General features: G+C 39.0%; 2 protein-coding genes across 2 annotated transcripts; one reads left to right on the forward strand and one right to left on the reverse strand.

Moving 5' to 3' along the window:
- The first annotated feature begins 5,945 nt into the window (after positions 1-5,945).
- LOC119475171 (tyrosinase-like) lies at positions 5,946-11,174 on the forward strand. The gene is made up of 5 exons (XM_037747629.1): positions 5,946-7,166; positions 8,853-9,069; positions 10,178-10,325; positions 10,407-10,588; positions 10,819-11,174. The coding sequence occupies exons 1-5, from the start codon at positions 6,333-6,335 to the stop codon at positions 11,082-11,084; spliced, it is 1,647 nt and encodes a 548-aa protein (XP_037603557.1). The 5' UTR covers positions 5,946-6,332; the 3' UTR covers positions 11,085-11,174.
- An 807-nt stretch (positions 11,175-11,981) lies between these two features.
- chordc1b (cysteine and histidine-rich domain (CHORD) containing 1b) lies at positions 11,982-23,214 on the reverse strand. The gene is made up of 11 exons (XM_037748662.1): positions 23,016-23,214; positions 17,799-17,848; positions 17,662-17,718; positions 17,352-17,503; positions 16,689-16,789; positions 16,322-16,380; positions 15,555-15,625; positions 15,258-15,363; positions 14,965-15,084; positions 14,794-14,856; positions 11,982-13,563 (listed from the first exon to the last, which is right to left on the reverse strand). The coding sequence occupies exons 1-11, from the start codon at positions 23,077-23,079 to the stop codon at positions 13,390-13,392; spliced, it is 1,017 nt and encodes a 338-aa protein (XP_037604590.1). The 5' UTR covers positions 23,080-23,214; the 3' UTR covers positions 11,982-13,389.
- Positions 23,215-23,218: the final 4 nt, after the last annotated feature.

A 23,218-nucleotide genomic window follows, 5' to 3' on the forward strand; every position in this document is an offset into this window, starting at 1 on the left:
CAAATAGCAGCAGATAATATAGCCCGTTATTGGAACATGTTTGACTTACTGACGCACACGGCGCCCCCCACCCCCCTCCTTCCTCCTCCTCCTCCTCCTCTTCCTCCTACTCCAAAACAGTAGAGAGCATGGAGCATCAACAGTGACTAAATGAGCAGAGCTGTGGAAACTCTGGAGCCACACAGACGCATGTTTAACATGGGAAAAAGAAAGAAGCACACAAAATATATAGAAGGAAACAGAATTCACATCCTTAATAACGAATAGTGAAAGCATCCATCAACAGTGATGATCGGTTGATGATTGGCTGCCAATCTTTTGGTAATGTGGGTTTCTCTCTTTCTCGAGCAGTTCTTAGCTGACCCCAATCCCTCAGTGTTACTGTGGCAACCGACTCGAAATGATCAATTAATCATTCATCAGACATTGAAACGAGATGATTTCCTTTAATTGCAAAGTTACATTTAACATCCAGTTCCCAGAGTCCATCTTCTGTCACTTTTAAATATCAATGAAATAATGAAAAGGAAAATATTAACAAAATAAAAATAATAAATAATAAATAAATAAATGAATGAAAGAATTAATAAATAAATATCCAGAGACAAAAATAAAATGAATAGGATCTCTTCAGTAATTAAAATATGTATGTTGACAGTACTGATCCATTTAGAAACTGAAGTATACATATGACAGGTAGAGGATATTTAATATTTAATATTACTATTATTTTTATTATTATTATTATTATTACTATTATTATTAATAATAATAATAATAATAATAATAACTTAAAAAATACAGACAAAATACACATAACAAACAAGACAATATGATGACATGACATAACCTCAAAAAAGAAAAAAAAGTAAAGAAAACACTTAGACAAAAGGAAAATAATAAATTAATAAATTAATTAATAAATAGATAAATAAATAAATATCCAGAGACAAAAATTAAATTAATAGGATATCTTCAGTAATTCATATAATTAGGTTGACAGTTCTGATACAGTTATAAACTAAAGTATAGATATGACAGGTAGAGCATATTTAATATTTCATATTATTATAATTATTATTAAAATAATAATAATAATAATAATAATAATAATAATAATAATAATAATAATAATAATAATAATAATAATAATAATAATCTCTTTTTTTTAATACAGACAAAATACACATAACAAACAAGACAACATGATGACATGACATAACCTCAAAAAAGAAGATAAAGTAAACACTTAATATATTTAATTTATCATATTTAATATTTCATATTATGGTCCCACTTTTCACTAAAGCAAATGGTTTTTCAATTTCATATTATTTATTTATTTAACTTTCCTGTGCTTGAGGTCAGTTTGACTCCATTCACAGTTATATATATAACATTATATCTATTCTCTTTTGTGTTTCATGACTTTTCATTAAATTTGTCATTACAGTCTCTGTGTTGAAAGAGGGTTCTTCTGAGCTGGATGGAAAATGATAGCGTCCGGGACAGAAAAGATCCTTAAATGCACTATACCACTTCAAATCTTCCCCTCTCTTGCCTTAGGTCAAAATGACTCCAAACATAATCAAATGTCTGTCTTGTATAAATTCTATTTCTCACCCATTTCAGTGTAGCCTGATTGTCATGAGACCCACTTTTTGAATCAAAGTCATGTAAACTTAAAAAACATTCAGTGTTACCAAACACCAAGATCTTTGAACTAAGTTGCCCGGCGGGAGAGAATAGTGATCTGATAAAGACGTGAATTATGAATAAGTGAGACCCAAAGTAGTCTCTCAAACGAATGCAATTATAATGTGTTGTTTTGTAATGCTTGGCTTCATCTGTAGTGGAAAACTAGGAAAGAAACTGAAAATAACAAAGCAACTATTGAGTTTAGCATGTGTATGATCAGGTTAGGTTCACACCCAAATAGGAACAAGAGCAAACAAATTGATCTGTGCAATTTGGGTACAATGAATCCATCTATGACAGAAGAGGAAGTCACAGTACCTCATTTACATTTCACTAGTTTCATCCTCTACAATGTGTAGGTGAATCCAGTGGTTTCTGGTGTAAGATGCAGGGATCATCTGGGCTTTCAGCAGGTTCTCAACTAAATAACATAATTACAGGTCAAAGTTAATTAGCACAGTGAAAAAGAATAATTTGAATATTTTGTTGGCTAAGATATGTGACGCACATCCAGCAACAACAATCTTTTCAGAGCATGTTTAGAAAGTCTAATCAAATGGAGGTCAAATGGTTGTTTGAGGACGTGTCTACGTGGGGATTCACTAGCAGGAGCCAAATAAATGATTTTTCTGGCTGCAAAAGTCTGGTGTATTTGTTGCCTGGGGAGACAGAGAAAGAGGAGGCAGCCCTGGTGAACTGTCATTTTTTACAGAGAGATTGGTGTTGGAAGTAGTCGCATGGCGCCCTCTGGTGGGGACTTGTTTGCTCTCATGGATGTTCATGTCCTATAAATACTGTATCTCCTTCAAGGTTCAAGGTTCTTTATTTGTCATTTGTCACTTCCAGCAAAGCAGCCATTGGCAATGAAAATCTTTAACAATGCTCATAAAACATGTATATATAAAAGGGTAAAGTAAAAGTAAAAGCTTGAGAAACAAAAGTAGCCAACTTATATAAGTATTAAAGGGACTCCTCTGCTTGCTTGCCTTCAGTCACACAGCGTGCGCGCGTCCTCACGTTCTCGCTCCACCTCTAGACGTGAACGTGCGCTCACTACACACTGCAGAAGAGTTAGTTTAGCTCTGAGAATATCTAGTGAATGCACAGTGGACGTTTGTGCAGAAATAAATGCTGCAGCTCCTCCAGACCAACAGAGGTTTCCCGTGTGTTGTGAAATGACGGAGCTCCGCAGCGAGACACGTTATCGTCTCCGACTGGGTGCCGGTGTCTCCCTGCGGGCGCAGTCGGGAGACGCCGGAACCTGGTCCGGGAGGCGATGACGTGTCTCGCTGCGGAGCTCCGTCACCGACCCGCTTTTCCTGCTCAGCCTGAGGCTGAGCAGGAAAAGCCAGCAGTGATTCAAGGAGAGACGTCGGTCTGGTCAGCTTACATTACTGCCAAGCAGGTGAAATATAGAGTGATATTGTGGTTTTAGCTGACGTGTGCCGCCTCATTGTTTTGAGCGATGCTCGTTCATGTCTATTTAGAGCGAGCACAAGCGTGAGCCTGTTGTCCTCCCGGATGTTTTTAAATCCACCAGCTTCAAGGGCTTGAGGGAGGATTCCTGCTCTTAACTGTGAAACTAAAGACCTTTGACTCCTTGATAAGTTTGCTAGAACATAAGATTCAGTGCCATAATTGTGCTTGATTTGAATATATGTTCGTAATTTTGGTTTTAACAGTATATCTTTCACCCATTTTTTTTCAAATCTAGCTAGTAACTTTCTTCCAATTGTGTTCATGCTGCATGATGAATTATTACTATACATACAGTATATTGCAATTCAAGTTCTGTAGCAAATGAAGCATTATGAGATTTACTCCAAAGAAAAACCTTATTGATCGTGTATTGTGACATATTAAGCAAAACGATTCCACAGTCTTATCATGACATGTATAAGCATGATGAGAAGTATGTACACAGAGGTGTAAACAGGAATGCAGTATGTATAGAGAAGTAGTAAATATGTATATATATATATATATACACAGAGGTGTACGCATGCAAAGAGTTCCATAAATCATTAGACTAAAGGTTAAAAGGTCAGGGCGCGTCTCAGGTGGGGAGAACCATGTGAGACAGCAGTACGGAGAAATCTTAAACGTCACAAAGTTTTCCTGTGAGAAATGCAAACATCACTGTGTCTTGCCTAAGGCAATGGCTTGCTTTTATCAAGCTCTGCATCAGCTTGTTCTCAGTGAATCCTTTGTTTTAAGTCCCCACATGAGTTTACACTGTAGGTAGTAACTTATAATATCGTGGGGTCGTATGACCACACATTCAGAAAAGACAAATTCCACTAATGTGTTTATTAAAGGAATCTTTGACAACACTTTACAAAACACCAAAAGATGAGTTTTATTTTCATTAAATGTGCAATTAAAACCATCTCTTTCATATACATACTTTAAAAAAAGCATTTAAAAATGTCTTTAAATTCGGTGCTTATTATGCTTATTATTCATTACTTTATTCCCGACTGTAGTGTGTAAATATGTTGGCCGTTAGAAGTTTAAAGGGACAGCGTGTATAGGATTTGGGGACATCTAGTGGTGTGGTTGCATATTGTGACCAACTGAGTACCCCTCTGCTCCCTCCTCCCTTTCCAAGACTGCGGTAACGTGAACCGCAGAGTGCAAAACCGTGGTAACGCAGAGGCCATCCTTACCATAATAACACTACTTTAGGAGCAACGGAAGTCAGACGGCGGCTGTATATACCACGGTTTGCACTCGGCGCCTCACGTTACCGTAGTTACACAAGCTGCAACATGGCGGACTCCGTGAAGAGGACCCGCTCCCTATGTGTATTTTATTTCTCTCCTCATCCTCTATGTCTCTCTCTCACTCTGTGGTCCCAGTATTGTCACGAGACCCACTTTTTGAATCAAAGTCATGTAAACTTAAAAAAACATTCAGTGTTACCAAACCACAAGCTCTTTGATCTAGCATGCCCGGCGGGTGAGAATAGTGATCTGATAAAGACGTGAATTATGAATAGGTGAGACACAAAGTAGTATCTCAAACAAATTAAATTATAACGTGTTGTTTAGTGATGCTTGGCTTCATCTGTAGTGGAAAACTAGGAAAGAAAGTGAACATAACAAAGCATACAATCAACATGTCACTTAAATATGGCCACAACAGTGAGTGAAATACACAGTATCTTGATTTGATACCACTAACTATTGATTTTAGCATGTGTATGATCAGGTTAGGTTCACACCCATATAGGAACAAGAGCAAACAACAGTGTATTTTATGTCTCTCCTCATCCTCTATGTCTCTCTCACTCTGTGGTCCCAATATTGTCATGGTGGTTTTCATCCCTTAAAGCCAGGAATAACAGTTTACTTTATTTGAGGCATTATGTGTGTGTGTGTGTGTAGTCATCATGAGTTATTATGACTCAATTAGAAAGCAGAAAATCACTGTAAAATCACTTCAAAATAAGGGCTTATGGGCTTGTCCTTAGTTCTCCTCATACAGGCCTTCAAATGTCTCTATATGACAGTTTTTTTTTCAGTTTCAGTGCACTGTAAACAATTGCTGTTAATTTACAGCAGGATTTCAACAGTATTAACCTGTTATTGCTAAAAACAGTGCTTTACTGTTAAAACAAAAGAAAAACCTATTAAATTACGCTCATAGGTCGTTTTTTAACTGAACTATAATGCATTCTTAAAAAACACACTTTACTGCTGATCAACTTTCTAAAGTATCATCAGTTACAGTTTCATGCAGTATCTTTTTAATTCTGGGACCTGATCTGTGAGGCTTGTACATTGTACATGATGGTAAAATCAGTGAATTAGCTCTGTTCTTCACTCACATGTTGTTATGGTTTGCATTCTGTGCTTGTAGCCAACTATAGACATACATTTTGGGAAACGTGTCAAGAAGTATAGACTATATTCTTTTTCCTAACAAGTGTCTTTAATTGTATTTAGTGTGACTATTCCTATGTCTGTAACCTGCTAAATCTATTCATCTAGGCAAAAAATAATGTTTATTAAAATGTATGTACAAAATACAACCTAAATAGTGCATTAAAACAAATCAGTAAGATAATGTAAAAGAAAGAAAGAAAAACAGCTTTATATAATGTATCTTTAAACAGTAAATTAACTGTAAAAAACTGTGAAATTAATAAAAAAACAAAAAAACAGTTCAAACTGTATTTTTCATGAAGAGTACAAAGCTGTAAATTTCAGCAATAGTATAATAATGTTAATTTTACAGTTACATAAAGGCAACCCTGCTGCCAGTTCTTTAATGTTATTTTACTGGGAAATTCTTAACACTGTGGGCATTTAACTTCCATTAGGCTCACAAATAGCTTAGGCTACTAAAAATCCCATTATTGAAATGCTTCATTGAATTTTCAATAGAGTAATTCCTTTTTTTTTTTTCTCTGAAAGGAGTTTGGCTGCAGTCTTGGGATGTGTTTTGTACTTAATTGCCCTCCTCCTCCTGAAGTAAAGCTTCACCCTGAGGGTTAAGCAGCATGTGACTGGCTCAGCAGAGAGGAAGGAGGGGTACTTTGGAGAAAACTCCCAAAGAATTTAAGTCTGTGAAACTCTTGGGCCTTACCCACTTTATGTATTCGACTTGTGAAGTGAAACCTTTGCGTAATGTGGCCACTTACATTCATTAGTTTCCTGTTGTGTTTCGTACCCACCTATCAACAGTTCCCTCGTCTGTGTGCCACCCAGGAGGCCTTGCGAGCGAAGGAGTGCTGCCCGGCCTGGGAGGGCGACGGCTCGGCTTGCGGAGCCAGCTCGGGTCGGGGTTTCTGCCAGGATGTGGAGGTGTCTGACCAGCCCGACGGGCCGCAGTACCCTTTCTCCGGGTTGGACGACAGGGAGAAGTGGCCCCTTGTTTTCTACAACCGGACTTGCCAGTGCGCAGGCAACTTCATGGGGTTCAACTGCGCCGACTGTAAGTTCGGCTACTTCGGAGTGAACTGCAATGAGAGGAGAGAGTCCCTCAGGAGGAATATCTTCCACCTGTCCAGGGCCGAGAGGATCCGCTTCGTGTCCTACCTGAACTTGGCCAAGCAGACGACCAGCAGGGACTACGTGGTGGCCACCGGGACCTACCGGGAGATGGAGAACGGCTCCAACCCGATGTTCGCCGACGTGTCTTCGTATGATGTGTTTGTGTGGTTGCATTACTACGTGTCCAGGAACGCGCTGCTGCTGCTAGGCGACGGGTTGCCTGGGAACGTGTGGACGGATGTGGACTTCGCGCACTGGGCGCCCGCGTTCCTGCCGTGGCACCGCGCGTACCTGCTGCACTGGGAGCACGAGATCAGGAAGCTGAGTGGAGATATGAGCTTCAGCATCCCGTACTGGGACTGGAGGGATGCGCAGGGGTGTGACGTGTGCACGGACGAGCTGATGGGAGACCGGAGTCCACAGGATCCGAGTCTGCTCAGTCCAGGATCCGTCTTCTCTTCTTGGAGGGTATAAACACACTCAAAGCAAAACTTAAATGTGTTCATCCCTTCCCTTCACTTTTCTTTTCCTTTTTTCCTTTAGTTGAAATATTGATTCAGTTCTGAAGTGTCAATCTTTACTTTATCTGTTCAAAATGTATCTTAAAGGGAGATTTGTCAAGTATTTAATACTCTTATCAACATGGGAGTGGGCAAATATGATTGCTTTATGCAAATGTATGCATCATTTTATTTTTGGAAATACATTAACAACACAAAACATTGATAAATATTGTAAGGAAAACCCTCACAGGTACTGCATTTAGCATAATAAATATGCTCAAATCCAAACATGGCAAACTCAAAGCCAACAGCTGTCAGTGTGCTGACTTGACTATGACTTGCCCCAAACTGCATGTGATTATCATAAAGCTGGCATGTCTGTAAAGGGGAGAATTGTGGGTACCCATGGAACCCATTTTCATTCACATATCTTGAGGTCAGAGGTCAAGGGACCTCTTTGAAAATGGCCATGACAGTTTTTCCTCTCCAAAAGTTAGCGTAAGTTTGGAGCATCACTGGAGTTTCACTCTAGCTTTAAAACTGAACCTCGCTGAAACCTCCGAAAGATCGATTACGTTAATGTGTTAAAGAAATTAGTGGCGGAAAATGAATTTGCGTTTTCTTATCATGTTAACTTTGACAGCCCTAATCTTTACACATTCAGATATTTTACTTTAAAGGGGACATATCATGCTCATTTTCAGGCTCCTAACTTGCATTTTGGGTTTCTACTAGGACATGTTTTGTTGCTTTAATGTTAAAAAACACATCATTTTTTCTCATACTGTCTGTCTGAATATACCTGTATTCACCCTCTGTCTGAAACGCTCCGTTTTAGCAAGACCCCCTCCCGAAAAAGCCCACTCTGCCTTGATTAGCTTGCGAGAAAAATATGGTGCACCTTTACAAAGGTAGTTCTCAAGCCGTAATGAGCCTGCATGTGACATAGGATGGGGAGCCAAATCGGAATGGCTTGTTGAAGCCCACAAAAAAGCTGACTGGGTTGTATTATTTTTCAGCATTAAAGGTGAAATGTGTGTCAAAATACCATTTTAAATTAAATATGTCGTGCTGCAGAGATGTCCTGGCCTACACATCATATTCTACAGACTTATGTAAACATCTTTGTTTGGTACAGATCCCCACAAAAATCACACCATAATCATTGTAATGTTTTTCAATGAAAATTACAATAATGATGTAAAAATGATCATACCTTCTAATATTGCAAATCATATCGCAATTGTAACATCAGTCAAAAATAATCTCAATTAGATCTTTTTTCAAAATCGTTCAGCCATAATGCACAAGCACTGAAAAGTTAAGTTTTTCCTGATATGTCCCCTTTAAATATCATAAAATTCAGGAAAATTGAAATTAATATCAATGCTCACTCATACACCGTACGGCCTAATTTTAAATGATGAATGGATAAATTACAAAGGCATTATGCACCCTTAGCTACTCTAGTCTTTTGATCAAGAGGATTGTGATTAATTAACCTAACACAGCAAACCTAATGGAAGAGTAATTTTCAGTCGCAGTGTAACAAGAATTAATTTGCAACAACCAACTGACTTTACTTGTGGGATTTGTGCTGGTGCTTTCATGCGCTGTATTGCAATATGTTCCTGTGTGCCTCCATCAACAGATACTGTGCTCCCGAGCAGAGGACTACAATGACAGAGGTGTGTTGTGTGATGCCGGGCCAGAAGGCCCATTGCGTCGTAACCCTGGAAACCAAAATCGGAACGTGGTTCAACGCTTACCAACTTCAGCAGAGGTGGAGTTCACTCTCAGTCTGACCAACTATGACACCGGAGCCATGGACCGCGGCGCCAACATGAGCTTCAGGAACACTCTGGAAGGTCAGATAAGTGTGAACACACACACACACACACGCACATAGTCCTGCTCTACCAGTGATATCACTTGCTGGGCTGCTCCATCTTAAATTATATGCAGCTCTGCACTGCTGCTCTTCACTCTCACTGCGTTAATGCTCTGTCTGTTGTCCTTGTAATGTGCTGGGTATGTGGAGGCTACTCTGTATGTTGTTAAAGATTACTTGCACTTTAATTTGTGGCCTTTACATTTCCTCTCATTACATAAATTAAGTTTATTTGCATTGTATGAACAGATGAAGGGAGACTCACCACTTTCAATATGACTCATAATCTGACAACTCAAGTTGGTTTTAATAATGCGTCATGTTATTTACTGTAAGAAGGTACCATCGATGAGCTGAAAATTAGCATAATAGGTCCTCTTTAATATCTGGGTTGGCATTAACACATGGGTTTAGTCTGCACAATTCCAGCTATTGTATGAGACAACATGCCAAATATCTATTTTCTCTTGATAGTAGGTTGGATTTCAACGCAGAACTATCTCTTAGAGGCTTGTGGTGGTTTCCTAGGATACGTATATCAGAACTAAACATAGTCACATATATCAGACTTCCTGGAAAAGAAAGACAGTGTAGGAGAGCTTCATGGAGATTGCCATTAAGGCTGTCTTCGACCAAAGAAATTCTTAGGTGACTCATACAATTTTGTTGACTTATTGATTAGTTAATTTAATCGACAGATCTGTGAAACTGAGTTTCTCCACAAAGAATCACACAAAAGCGCCACTTTAAATCCTGTGTTTACCAGAGATCATAAGTTTCTTAGAAATAAGTCATTCAGCATGAAAAAAAGCATAAAAAACAACTAACCTACTAAAGAAATATATACAAGGCTTGTCTGTTTGAAAGGTTAAATTCCAAAATGCACTGTTCTGTTTCCATTTCGGATCTTATTTTTTCATACAGTCAGTGAAGGACTCTGGGGTCTTCTTTTAAAAAAGCCATTATTGTTTTGATTTTGTTAGGCAATAAATAGGCTACCTAATTTTACAAACAAAAGTTTTTGTTTCCCTAACCACGACAGACTGCTGCAACCTTTGTCAATGCTTATTAAATACCTCTCGCAGGATTCGGGGATCCTCAGACTGGGTTAGGAAACAGCGCTCGTATGGGCATGCATGCTGCTCTCCACGTGTTCATGAACGGATCCATGTCGTCAGTGCAGGGCTCAGCAAATGACCCCATATTCCTTCTCCACCACGCTTTTATTGACAGGTGAGACACACAGAGACACATTTTATCATTTGAGTACACTCTTGCACTTACAGTAACATTGTTTTTATTCTCTGTAAAAAGCATTTATGAGCAGTGGCTCAGGAGGCACAGACCGTCTCCATCACAGTATCCAGACTCTGATGCTCCTATAGGGCACAACAGTGAATACCACATGGTGCCCTTCCTGCCCCTCCACAGAAACAGAGACTTCTTCATCTCCAGCAAGGACCTGGGATACGAATATTCCTATCTACTAGGTGCTAGTAAGTTCTATCAAAATGGAGCTTTTCTATTTTCCACATTAATTGGCATTTGAGGAAATAAATAAACTGTTTTCCACAAGTTCATTCATATCTCAAAAGGATATCCCTTCTGTAAACAAATGATAATTTAGCCCACTCAGATTGAGTTTATGTACCATCCTTGTTTTACTTGAGTCAACTCAAACATTTTGTCTACTCTCCCATGACTACTTTCATCTTTTTTTTTCCAGACCAGAGGCTAGCAGAGTCCATGCGTCCCTACCTGGAGGAACTGCAGGATGTGTGGCCCTGGCTGCTGCTTGCAGGGCTCTGTGGAGGTATTGTGGCAGTGACCATAGCTGCTGCCGTCCTAATCGCAAAACGGCGGTACGGCGGGACGCCATGGCTGCATGTGAGCAAGTGGAAAAACGTATTTGCTCTCCCAGAAAGGCAGCCACTTCTCTTGGGCAGTGACAAGAAGGAAACCAAACAGCATAACTACCAAACAGCTATCTGAAGGCACAGCCAGGATACATTATATTGACTAATTGTAATCACTGTTAATGGCAATGTATTTAAACTGTATTAAAAGAGTAAAAGAACTGTGCATGTAGTACGTTTTGAAATGGGTTAAAGATGCAGCGTGTAGAATTTGGTGGCATCTAGTGGTGTGGTTGCATATTGCAACCAACTGAATAGCCCTCTGCTCACTCCTCCCTTTCCAAGACTGCAGTAACGTGAGCCGCCGGGTGCAAAATCGTGGTAACACTGTTCGCCTCGCTCAGAGGTCATCCTTACCATAATAACACTACTTTAGGAGCAACAGAAGTCAGACGGCGGCTGGCGCTTTCACGGTTTTGCACTCTGCGGCTCACGTTACCTCAGTTTCACAAGCATGTCAGAGAACTACGGTGGCCTTCAGGTAACGTAAAAACATGAAAGGCTCTCTGAAGAGCCAGTGTTTGGTTTGTCCGTTCTGGGCTACTGTAAAAACATGGCGGAGCTATAGATATGAAGGACTCATTCTAAGGTAACGGAAACACATGGATTCTTAGTTTCAGGTGATTACACACTAATGAAATCATAGTTATGAATATTATATTCCATTTCTGATAATGAATCCCCAGAAATGTTGCACACTGCTCCTTTAAGAGGCATGTTAAACTTCGATCATGTTCCACCCACAACTTGTAACTTCTAGCTTAATTCAGACACGATCTGTCCAACATTTAAGGTTTCTGTCATGGATATGTTCCATTATGACTTTACACATTTATTCTCCAACATGGTTTAAGCTGATTACTTTCAAAATAAGGCTCCGTAGTATGTTGCATCAGACATGTATGCTATGAAGAAAATGATCTTACATGGATCCAACTGCCATTCAGAGTATGAAACACAAACTCTTCAGATCATTTACAAAAGCCTTGGGGGACTTTCTTTTATTATCTTTGTGTGGGAGTCAACTGAGCCACATTTTAATTAACATTTAAATTGATTCCTGTTTGCGGTGTGATGTCTGCATAGATGTCAAGGTCTGAGACATCTCCACAGCTCAATATTCTAACCTTAAACTTTATGACATTTTGTAAAAGTCACTGCAATTCCCAAAGTTGTACGTGGATCAAAATGTCCACTTGAAAGGTCACACCTAAATTAATTCAAGAGGAGTGTTTCGTTTTACGAGGTCACAACACAAGATCACCCCCAGTTTTAAAAGTTCAAAACAAAAGTTTATTTTTGGTAAGAGAAATTGGTTCCTTAATCTTTTTACCGTTGCGACAATGGTGTCATTCATCCAAATCGTATTAATACATTCTAAGCCTTGAGACATGTCGTATTAGCGTAGCATTTTTACAATACAGTACTTTGCTGAAAAATACTTGGTATTCAAGTGGCATTCTCAGACATTACAGTACATTCTCATTATTAAAACTGCGCTTGGTTGCTTTGACAAGAAATGAGGAGATAAATACAGCATTGACCATTTAGAAGCAAAACTTGTACAAAATATACATTGGGTATAATTGGAGCAATTTGAACTACAAAAAAGGTGGGGTAGTCAGAGCGCATCTTAATTTCTGAGTTTAAGAGTCCCAAGGAACTGTTGCATTTCTTTTTACACAATTTATTCAGAATAAACTCCATATTATACAAGTGTCTTAGAGATTCAAATTTCCTACTCAAACTACATAGAGCAGCTTCATTGTCGCACATACATGGAATATATATATATATATATATATTTATATGAAGGCAACATACAGTCTGATGTGATAACGGTGGACAAAACAACGCAATAATTTAAACAAATTTTGAAACTAAAGGATGGAATGAATCTTTTAACCAAACATGGTGGAAATAGAGGATGGTCACAACTGTGGTCCATTACGATGACTGGATGTGAGCAGTCCACGTGAAAGGCTTTATAAGCGTGGTCACACGAGACTCCGATCATATTTGTGTGGTGTCGTTTTCAAGGGGGATTTCAGTGCAATTAAGTGTGTCATCGTCCGATTTGATTGAAAATCTGCTGAAAGTCAGTGTTCCCCCTGTTATCATTCAGTACTTGAGTGAAAAAACTGTTGTAAAAAAAGTACTTGCAGAGTCTCGAGCATTCAACCATGACCAATAAAAGGACCACAAACCCGAGAAAAACGAGCAAAATCAAGTACAACTAAGAATGAAAGGGGGGAAACACTGTAATGTTGAAGAGGCCAAAGTTCCATGACAGCAAAAGAGGCGACTCTTTAAAGAGGTAAGGAACGGCATGTGTGGCCTTGGACTAAAAATACACTCTAGGTTTGTATTTTAATTGCTCATCATTCATCTTCATCCTCGCTATCGGTCTCCTCTTCTTCCTTCTCCTTCTCCTCCTTGGGCGGGGGCGGGGGAGGAAGGTCCAGACGAGCCCACGACATGGGCTCAGACTTCTTCATGGCTATCTCGATCTTGGCGGCCAGCATGTTCATCATGCTTTTACTCACGTCTATCACCTACGAGGGGAAGAAGGGAGTGTGACAAATGCGGTCTTAGTTCTTTTGGTATGAGGTGATCACAGATGAACCGGTCTGAGTTATGAGCAATTTCAAATCATGTTTTAACCAGTGGTATATATTGAGGTGGAAATTTACAGTACAATTACTGCCATTCTGAATCCTGACTGCAAAGACCCCTAGTGTAGATCAGTAGCATATCAAATAATAAAACTTAGTATCGTTCATGAAAGTATGTTATATTGAGGTATCTGGATTGCTGTACAAAAAAGTACATGCATTAAGGCGAGATGCTACAGGCAAAAATGGTGTTTTTTCATACACTGGTCAATTTTAAGATTTTGGGCTTTTTTGCTTCATTAACATGTCTTCTTTCAGACTAGTGGATAGAAAACATCCAAAATACACATTTAAGTGTTTATTTTACTACTCTGTCTATTTGCATCTGTAGATTTCTCCTAAATTCACCAAAAGTTAGCTTTAGATAATGCCTCATTTGCATTTTTAAACATAACATTTCAGAAAACTAATGTAAGAAATCAACTGGGGATGTTTCATGGTGATATCTATTAGTTAAAATGTTTACCATATTCACCTGTAGTGTCTTCAAAATGTGTGGAATTTTACAATCCATATCTCTAAAAGGCTGTTTTCTCAAATAAAAAGTTCTCACTCTGAGCCAGAAATCTCCAGTTTATAGGCACTTACATACACCAGACTTTGCAGTTTCATTCCTATCTATATTCTGAAGGCTTTTACTGAGGGGGTTTGTTTATATATCATTCACAGCCTGATTTATACAACATTTTATTCCTAAAAACATGGCGAAAATTGATTTTTTTTATGGCTGTTGACAGTATTTTCTGATTTATGGAGTGATAAAAAGAGATATCCAAAATCCCTTCTGTAAAAACTTTTAACTCTAATATGTCAACAAAATGAGACAAGAATTTTGAACCAGGCTTTATCCAATGATCAGATTTCTGTTCTGGAAATGTATGCACATTAGCACATATCTGATAAGATAATCTCTTATTTGCATATATAAACACACATTTGCAGAAAACTCGTAATACAAAGAGTAATCGTCTTAACATCAGTAGTCAACTGGGGAAGTTTCATGGTGATATCTATTAGTTAATTCTTTTTTACCCTACTCACCCTTAAAACCAGCATATAGCAAAGGTCACAAGACTTTTTACATGAGGTTGAAAGTGATGCTGTACTTACTCCCCACAAGCTGATTTTCTGCACAAACTCCTTCTCTCCCTCAAATATAACATGGATGTCGACCTGAAGGTGAAAAGAGAAATAAACATTAGGTTGAGAAGAACACAATCAAAAGCTAAGAAGTTTAACTATGGACAGAAATTATCTGCCAGACTAATAGCATCCCCTCACCGTGGTGCTGTTTGCATCCACATAGCAGAGCTCCGGGACGGCATTCTTGGCGTAGATAGAGATGATGACCTGCGCCCCCGTCTGGTGCCAGTCAAACCGACATGGAACCACTTTCTTACCCTGTTTGGAGATTTCACATAAACGACATTTGCGTTTGATTATTTGAAAAACAAAATCAAAATCCAGCCATTCAGTCTCTACCAGTCTCCTCTGTGCTTGTGTTTACCAGACACCACTAGATGGAGTCACAGCTGAGGCTCTCTCATAAAACAATCAGTTGCTGTCAAACCTACCGCATCTTTTTTCCTCCATAGATGTGTTCCCCTGGTGCAGCCCTCTTGAGAGAGGAAGGTGTTAAAGTCGGAGGTTTTCCTCTTACAGCAGGTCCAGTATTTCATCCTGCAGATGCAGGAAAAAGACAAACACCCGCTGGAGTTTTAGCAGTCAATAACAACTTGTCAGTCAAGAGAACCAGTGAACAAGACTAACAGGAAAAATACTAGTGTTGCTCTTCACGCTTCTTTTACAGTTCCCAGAGAATATCTACTATTTCATGTCAATACAGTGAGAGTGTTTTGAGTAATACTAACCCTTCATGGAAGATAGGAAATCCAGCATGGTATAAGCACACATCCGAATCGCTTGCAGGTCCATCAAAACTCTGAAGAAAACAACAAAAGCAGGTCGTTTTTGTTGTGAAAAATACAAATAAAGTGTATTTTACACATCTATGAGAATGGCTAATATCTCGTTCTCTAATAAGGACTTTGGAAAAAGTTAAAATGTACCAATTTAGACTCCACCAAGAGCCCAACTGATTAATCAACTAAACAGCAGGCAGCCCTTGAGAGATTATCTCATGGCTTTCAATCACATCAGTTAAATTACAATTTATGTAAATCATTAAAGTCCCACTCCAAGCCTCTACAAAACCCGTCAATGCATATTTTTCCTTAAAATTTATGTTCTAATCTTTGGGTTTCTGCTCTGACAGGCCAGATTAGTTTGAGCAAAAAAAAATGTAGCATTGCATCCGTCTCAGAAATAAACATGAAGGAGGAGGAAAAAGGAACTGGATCTATTTCGCCTTACCCAGAGCGGTGAGTTCTTTTGGGGGCATTATCATGATTTGTTTATGTTGTCCTTTAATGACATCTGTCATAGATTTCTTCAAATGTGTGAAGAAGTGGAAACTTATTTGGCAAAATTCACAATTTCTTTCAGCATGAATTTAAAGCAAAATAAACTGTTGCCAAAGCCCTACAGAGGTATGGATAAAGATAGACATTTTGTACTCATTTCAACACCATGATAAATTATTCCAGAGTGTTTTCCTCAGTGTACAGTAATCACCTACTTTAGTACATCCTCCATTCTTACAGGATGTTCCAATCTTGATCTCGTCGTTATCTTCCTCTAGAAAAAAAACACACAGACAGAAAGAGAGACAAAGAATTGACTCAGACGCTTCGAGGAGCATCTAAAAAAAACAAAAAACACATCCAGTTATGATGTGTTGTCCCGTCCCTGCCAGCTTTAACTCAAACGGCAGGAGTTCCCAGAGGCCATCCATTAACTTCCCCTGTCAACATGACCTTCCTGTCAACTGTAACAAGAAGACGATGGTAATGGATGGTAGTCTGTGATAAAGAAGACAGAAAAACAACGGCAACATGGAAGAGATAAGGAGGAGAAGGAAGGTGAAGATAAAGTTCTGCTCTCACCTTTCTTCTCAGCCACGTTTTCCGTAAGCTTCAGCCTCTCCAGAGCCTGCTTCAGAGAGGTAGAGACTTTATGCTGCAATCTCACCATCGGCTCATCAGCACTGTAACGGAAAGGAATCTATTAGGCACGAAGCATTAACAAAGGGTATCTGTTTTTAATTCATTTGTTAATTGAAAACTATTTGGAAGGGTGTAGTGGTTTTCCCTTTAAGTAAGGAATACATTATCAGCACTTCAAAATGAGGTCCAAGACCGATACACCACTTGAAAGGATTTTCACTATTAAGAAGTAATCGTTTCATCAGTCGCTTGGCCATGTTCTTTTGAACTCCACTGGGAAGCATCCAGGGTAAAAGAATAGAAAACGCCTCAGACTATCCTGTGGATCCTCAGTATTCAGGCTGCTTTATCACATCTGGTACGGCACCGATCCTTTTATCCATTTGATACTAAAGCAGAATAACTGGAATGTAGTATGTGGGGATAATAAGGATGTATAGTTTTAAATTGAAAGCCCTTTGAAAAATGCGTTCTTCTTGGCTTGTTTCTTTCCTTTAAATGGGATTTGGCATAGGGGTTCACTGCACAAATAATAAGAGCTTAGGGTATTCCTATGGTATTGATTAAAATGTAAAAAACTATATAAGAGTCAAACTGTGCAACCTTGGTCTGCGTATCGCCTCCTGAGGCATTGGTGCGGAGATGATGTACTCGTTAAACTTTGGTTTTTGGTCATCCGCGTCTCCCGACGCTGTCACATCTGGTTTCACCGGCTCAGGCGGCTTCTCCTTGTTGTGGGGACCTTTCGTGCAGCCCTGTGGCGGAAAGAAAGTCACTGAGTTGGACTCACAAACAATTGAGCGTTCAGACCACGGCAAAAGGTGGCAGTCAATGCCTATGAAAACAATAGACAATGGAAACATGACCGTGGAGGATTCAAAGTATGGATTAAAAACAGAAACTAAAAACTCACAACAATGCTGAGGAAGTCGGAGAAGTCAGTGGTTCTTCTCTTGCAGCAGGACCATCCCTGGGGGGGAAGTCAGACAGACGTTAGCTTTGACCACATAACAAGACACAAGCCAACTGTGCATTTTCAGGCGTTTTTACCTTCAAAGCATCGTGGAACACTGGGACTCCTGGATGATAGGTGCAGCCATCTGTGAAAATGGAAACACAACTTTGAGTCATTTAGAATAAATATATGTGACGATATAGGAAACAGTGTTACCTACACCGGCATCGAATAACATGCAAACTTGACTGTTTATGCAGCTCCTCTGGCCTTCTTTTAATGAATTCTATTTTCATAAAAGACACAAAACTTTCAGCTTTGGAGGAACACCCTTAATTTCTCAGTGGAAAACTTCTCATTTCTTTTACAGAATGATGAGTAGAATTGTAGAGAAGTAGTTTCTGAATGAGGAAAGGCATTTTTGAGAATCAACAACTACAAATAATCTGTAGTCATTTTTCAACTGTTGGACGGGCATCAACCCTTTTCTTGGTGAAGCACTAAAACATCAGTGGTCTTGTCTGCATTTGCTCCTCCTTTCATGTGTGGTACACCGAACAAAAGATCAGCAATGTCTGATGCTGCCTTCATGTATTCTCTGTCAAAATGACTTGAGGTGCTCACAGCTGGACAGAACTCTGTATTATTTTCAGCACTATTTGATGGCTGTAGGAGTTATGTCTGTTCCTTATCATATTGTACTCAAGCAAGTGCGAAAACGTTTTAAAACTTTATTAAAATGACCTAATATGCTGACATGAATTAATGTAAATGTGTGTAGATTGTAGTAGGGGTGTAACACATCGATTCAGTGATCAATGATCTGATATCAATCGATACAAAGTGAACACATTGACACATATCATCATCTTTATGATACAGATTTATTTTGAAATTCCCATGGCACGTCTGCGTCAGACGGAGCAGATCTCCTTCCTAACGTAATACAATTGTCAAATCTTATTTTAATTGCTTTTTGTGAGTTTCTATAAATGTAACTGATTGTGTTAAATAAGCATATGATATTGCCTCATACCGATCGCAGCATCGTTGTGCAAAGAATCAATCTAATTTTGTATTGTGATGAAACTTGTGATTTATACCTCTAGATTGCAGGTTAAAATACAAAATAAAAATTAATTCAATTTATTATAAATATTTAATGTCTCTCTGAAGTCAACTCAGTAGCTGACTGGAAACTAGTAAGTAATAAAAAGTGATATAATCCTCGGTGTTTCGAACAAGAACTGATCACCAGTCCAGAAGTGACATCGATACGGAATAATTTGTGGATCAAACAGACGTAGCAAACTAAAAACACAAAGGATAAAGATAATTTAAAGCTTTAGTAGATAATGATATGTTTTTGTTACTCAGTATTAAACTTTTTTAAATTTATTTAATTTCCACTACCTCTTACATAAAACTTAAACTATTCGCATTTGCCCTTGTGAAGTGCAGCGCACAAAACACATACTGTAGATAAAGTATTAACTTGGGCATTAGGAAATTAATTGTAAATGTTTATATTGAACTTTCCTTTCAAATAGAACCAATTTCTGTGACGAAAAAAAGTTTTTCAAAACTGAAACAAAATTGAAATATGAGCAACATACAAGCAAAACAAGACAATATATGAAACTGATACAAGACCTTTAGCCATATGAATGAATATTAATGGTCTGGATTGATGATATATTTGAGATGTCATCAGAAAGTTTGAGATTAGCCTCGTATGAAAAGTAGAGCATGACTGTTTAAATGTCCTCTTTTTGGAACTGCCCTACAAGATAAATCACTGCTGAATGAATAAAAAAAAGTTGGCTGGGTGACAGCATAAATCAAGCATTTTCCACTGATCTATGTCCCTTCCATGCTGTTGCCTTAGATACATCTCTTACATACCCCCTATAGGTAATGATAATACACTCTATTGTTATGAAAAGAGGCAGCCTATTATTACTTGAAGACAGGAGAGGACATTTCTAACGAAAGGAATTAAGGGGCTCACTGAGGTTTTGTCGTGGGAGCTGAAGACAACAATGCCACCTTGAACGTTCAATTACATTTAGATCAGTGGCTTCATATAAAAATGGTTTCATGAGCAAACTTTATCTTTAAGTATGGACACACAAGATCATGAAGTGAATTACAAGGATCTTACACAACCTTGTGTAAGTGAATTTCCTAGTGGTTTTGTTGGGGTACTGCACTCCTGGAGGTACACTGGGTTTTCATTAAGAGAAGTTCATAAATTGCATATGCTATGAGGTAAATGTGAGAGGAATTAAGATTTACAAAATCTATATCTAACATAAAACAGGATGATATATGCCATAAACTGTGTGCCAAACGTGTAAACAACAACTCAGCCATTGCCTCGAACATGACAAAAAGGCAATGAGATGGGAATAATTAGTTTTGCTCATGATGATGGATGGAGTTTAAAATGTCTTTGTCTCCCGAGGCATCTTTTGTTGCATTTAATCACGGATTTGGCCACTGCTTCAATGAGGAATACGCACTGTAAACATATCATGGCTCGGCTACATTTGTCAAATGTCCTGATTTCTAAATGAGGCCCCTGGTTATTGGGGACACAGCTCTCACCTTCACATATTGTTATTTAACTGCTGGCAGCAGACAGTGTGGGTTCAAAATACACTTTGACTTTCCTCAGGCATAAGCCTGCTTGTTACTGTCCTAAGGAAAATGAATCTTATCTCATGAATATATCTTAGTCTACATCTCCCCATCTCTTATGGGGTTTAGAGATGTTAGGGATGCACCAATCCCATTTTTTCAGTCCTGATGATAGCGATACCTAAGCTTTGGGTATCGGCTGATACAGAGTACTGATCCGATACCAGTGTTTAATTAATAAATCTGTATGCCTCACTGTGTGGACGTGACTGGGATCATCATTTTATGCAACATCAGGCTAGGGTTTTACATTGCTTTGCTAACTTTGTAAAACAAAATGTAACAAATAAATACATAGATATAAATGTACTGAATTTATTTATTATTAAAATAATAAATGGTACTCCAGCAACTTTATAACAATGAACAGAAGTTACAATTCAAGTGTGAACCTTTTTAATGCAGAAACAAATTGGTCAAAACTTAATGGTGCAGTGTGTAGGATTGGGCGGCATCTAGCGGTGATGCCGCCTGAAACTTCTCTTATGTGCCAAGCGTGCATGAGAACTACGGTGGTCGACATGAAAACGTGAAAACCTCTATCTAGAGCCAGTGTTTGGTTTGTACGTTCTAGGCTACTGTAGAAACATGGCGGCCGGCTCCATAAAAAGAGGACCCCCTCCGTATGAAGATATTAAGGGCTCATTCTAAGGTAACGATAACATAATGATTCTTATTTTCAGGTGGTTATACACTAAAGAAAACATACTTATTAATATGATATTCCATTTCTGCCAATATATCCTCCTAAATGCCACACAGTTCCTTTCAACAGGAATTAAAATCCCAGTATATAATGTATGATATATAAACCATACTTGCCAACCCTCCCGGTTTTCCCTGGAGATTCATGTTCCCTGGAGACTCTACTTCTTCCGTATTTCTCCCGATTTATGGCAATTTTTCACACCTTTTTTTCCTTTTCGTTATCTCAACCTGTTACTGGCGCTGTACAGTGTGTATAAGCCCTACTGTTTCCACCCGGTCAACAATACAGCTAAACCAAATGTCTTTTCCCGGTGGAGGAGAGCTGCTTGCGACACCGCTGCAGGGTTTGAGCTGCGCTCGCCACAAATCACAGCAACACAACACCTTCATGTCATTGTTAATAACGGGTTTCAGAGTGCAATTGTCTCATTTGGAGTGGCAGTAGCTCAGTCCATAGGGACTTGGCTTGGGAACCGGAGAGTCGCCGGTTCATGTCCCTGCATGAACCAAGTACTGAGTGTGAACTGGTGGCTGGAGAGATGCCAGTTTGCCTCTTGGGCACTGCTGAGATGCCCTTGAGCAAGGCACCAACCTCCACAACTGCTCAGGGCGCCTGTCAGAGGCAGCCCCATCACTCTGACATCTCTCTCATTAACGGATGTATATAAGTCCTGTTAGTGCATGTGTGTGTGTGTGTGTGTGTGTCCTGTATATAACAGAGTGAACATTTCTTATTTCCCCTCTGGGATTAATAAAGTGCCTTTCTTCTTTCCTGCTTCATTGTGTCTGAGAGGGTCTTCAGTGAGTGATAGAAGGAGAGACAAATTTAGAGTAATAAGAGAAAGAAATACTCAAGCAGGAGCAAAAAAAATAATGATGACTATTATTTTATGCCAGAGATTCACATAAATTCATGCCAGAGGGGCAAAAAATGTTTTGGAGTGTCAAGGTTGGCAAGTATAATGTAAACGTAGAATTGAATTTAATAGACCGGCCCCATTGTCATCGATATCCGATCCAGCTATTTGAGTCAGTATCGCCCCGATATATATCGTCGCATCCCTACTCCTAGTTTTGCATATTTGTATACTCTGCCATGAATATAAGGTTTGCAATTACAAAACCTCTTTTGCCGACATTAGGAGATTAACATTTCGTTATGCATGTACATTGTAACATATAGGAGGCTGTGGTGATTATTTTAGCATCTATATCCAGTTAACTGGCAACCTAAGTTAACTGGCAACCTATCGCATAACTGGCAACCTATCGCATAACTGGCAACCTATCGCATAACTGGCAACCTATCGCATTGGTTATAGTGTCAAGTGTTATCTCTTTTGTGTTGTTATTTAATGTAGAAATGAAGGCTGCTTGACAAACCATATGAAAATATGTCAGACAGCTCTAAAAAGCTGTTGAAAAAACAATCAATTTGATGAATACACATAGAGAATAACACAGATATAACATCCTTTTAAAAGCTGAACCTGACTTTTGACCGGTTATTTAACAGCTCTTCGCTGTCTTTCTACTTGTGGTGGCATAGTTATGTTATAGTTATGGGTGTTTCTTTAACTTTAACCCGACATACTGTATACGTCCTGTCCTGGGACAATGCTTCTGCCAAGTCTCACGTCACCCTCTAACTAACTTAACGTGCTAATCACAGGAGCTAACAACATGCTAACAACACCGTGAGAAGTCAACACGTGTTATTAGCTTCCCTGGCTCATCAGCTAGAGCAGTGTTAATGAATTAAAGTTGTCACTATGTCAGTAATATGAGGTTATAGCTTCATGGGGCCCAGCAGCAGCAGGCCTGTAGAGAACCTTCCAGATCATCATCATCATCAGAGGTTATCACGTTAGCAGCGATAGTTAGCTTCAAACATTACTCACCGTCCGGGTTGTTTTCTGGATCAAATCGTTGTCCACAGCCTTTATTATAACACAACACGGACATGACGGCGGGTGGACGAAGTTGAACTGGTGGCCAGATGTGTAACTAAGCACTAAAAAAGCTCCTGTGTGTGTGAGAGAGAGAAATATCCTGCTGCTGCCACTGCTGCTGCTGCACGTTACACTTCCGGGTGTTTTCGGCA

Source organism: Sebastes umbrosus, chromosome 17 (genome assembly GCF_015220745.1).
Source record: "Sebastes umbrosus isolate fSebUmb1 chromosome 17, fSebUmb1.pri, whole genome shotgun sequence".
NCBI classification, from domain to species: Eukaryota; Metazoa; Chordata; class Actinopteri; order Perciformes; family Sebastidae; genus Sebastes; species Sebastes umbrosus.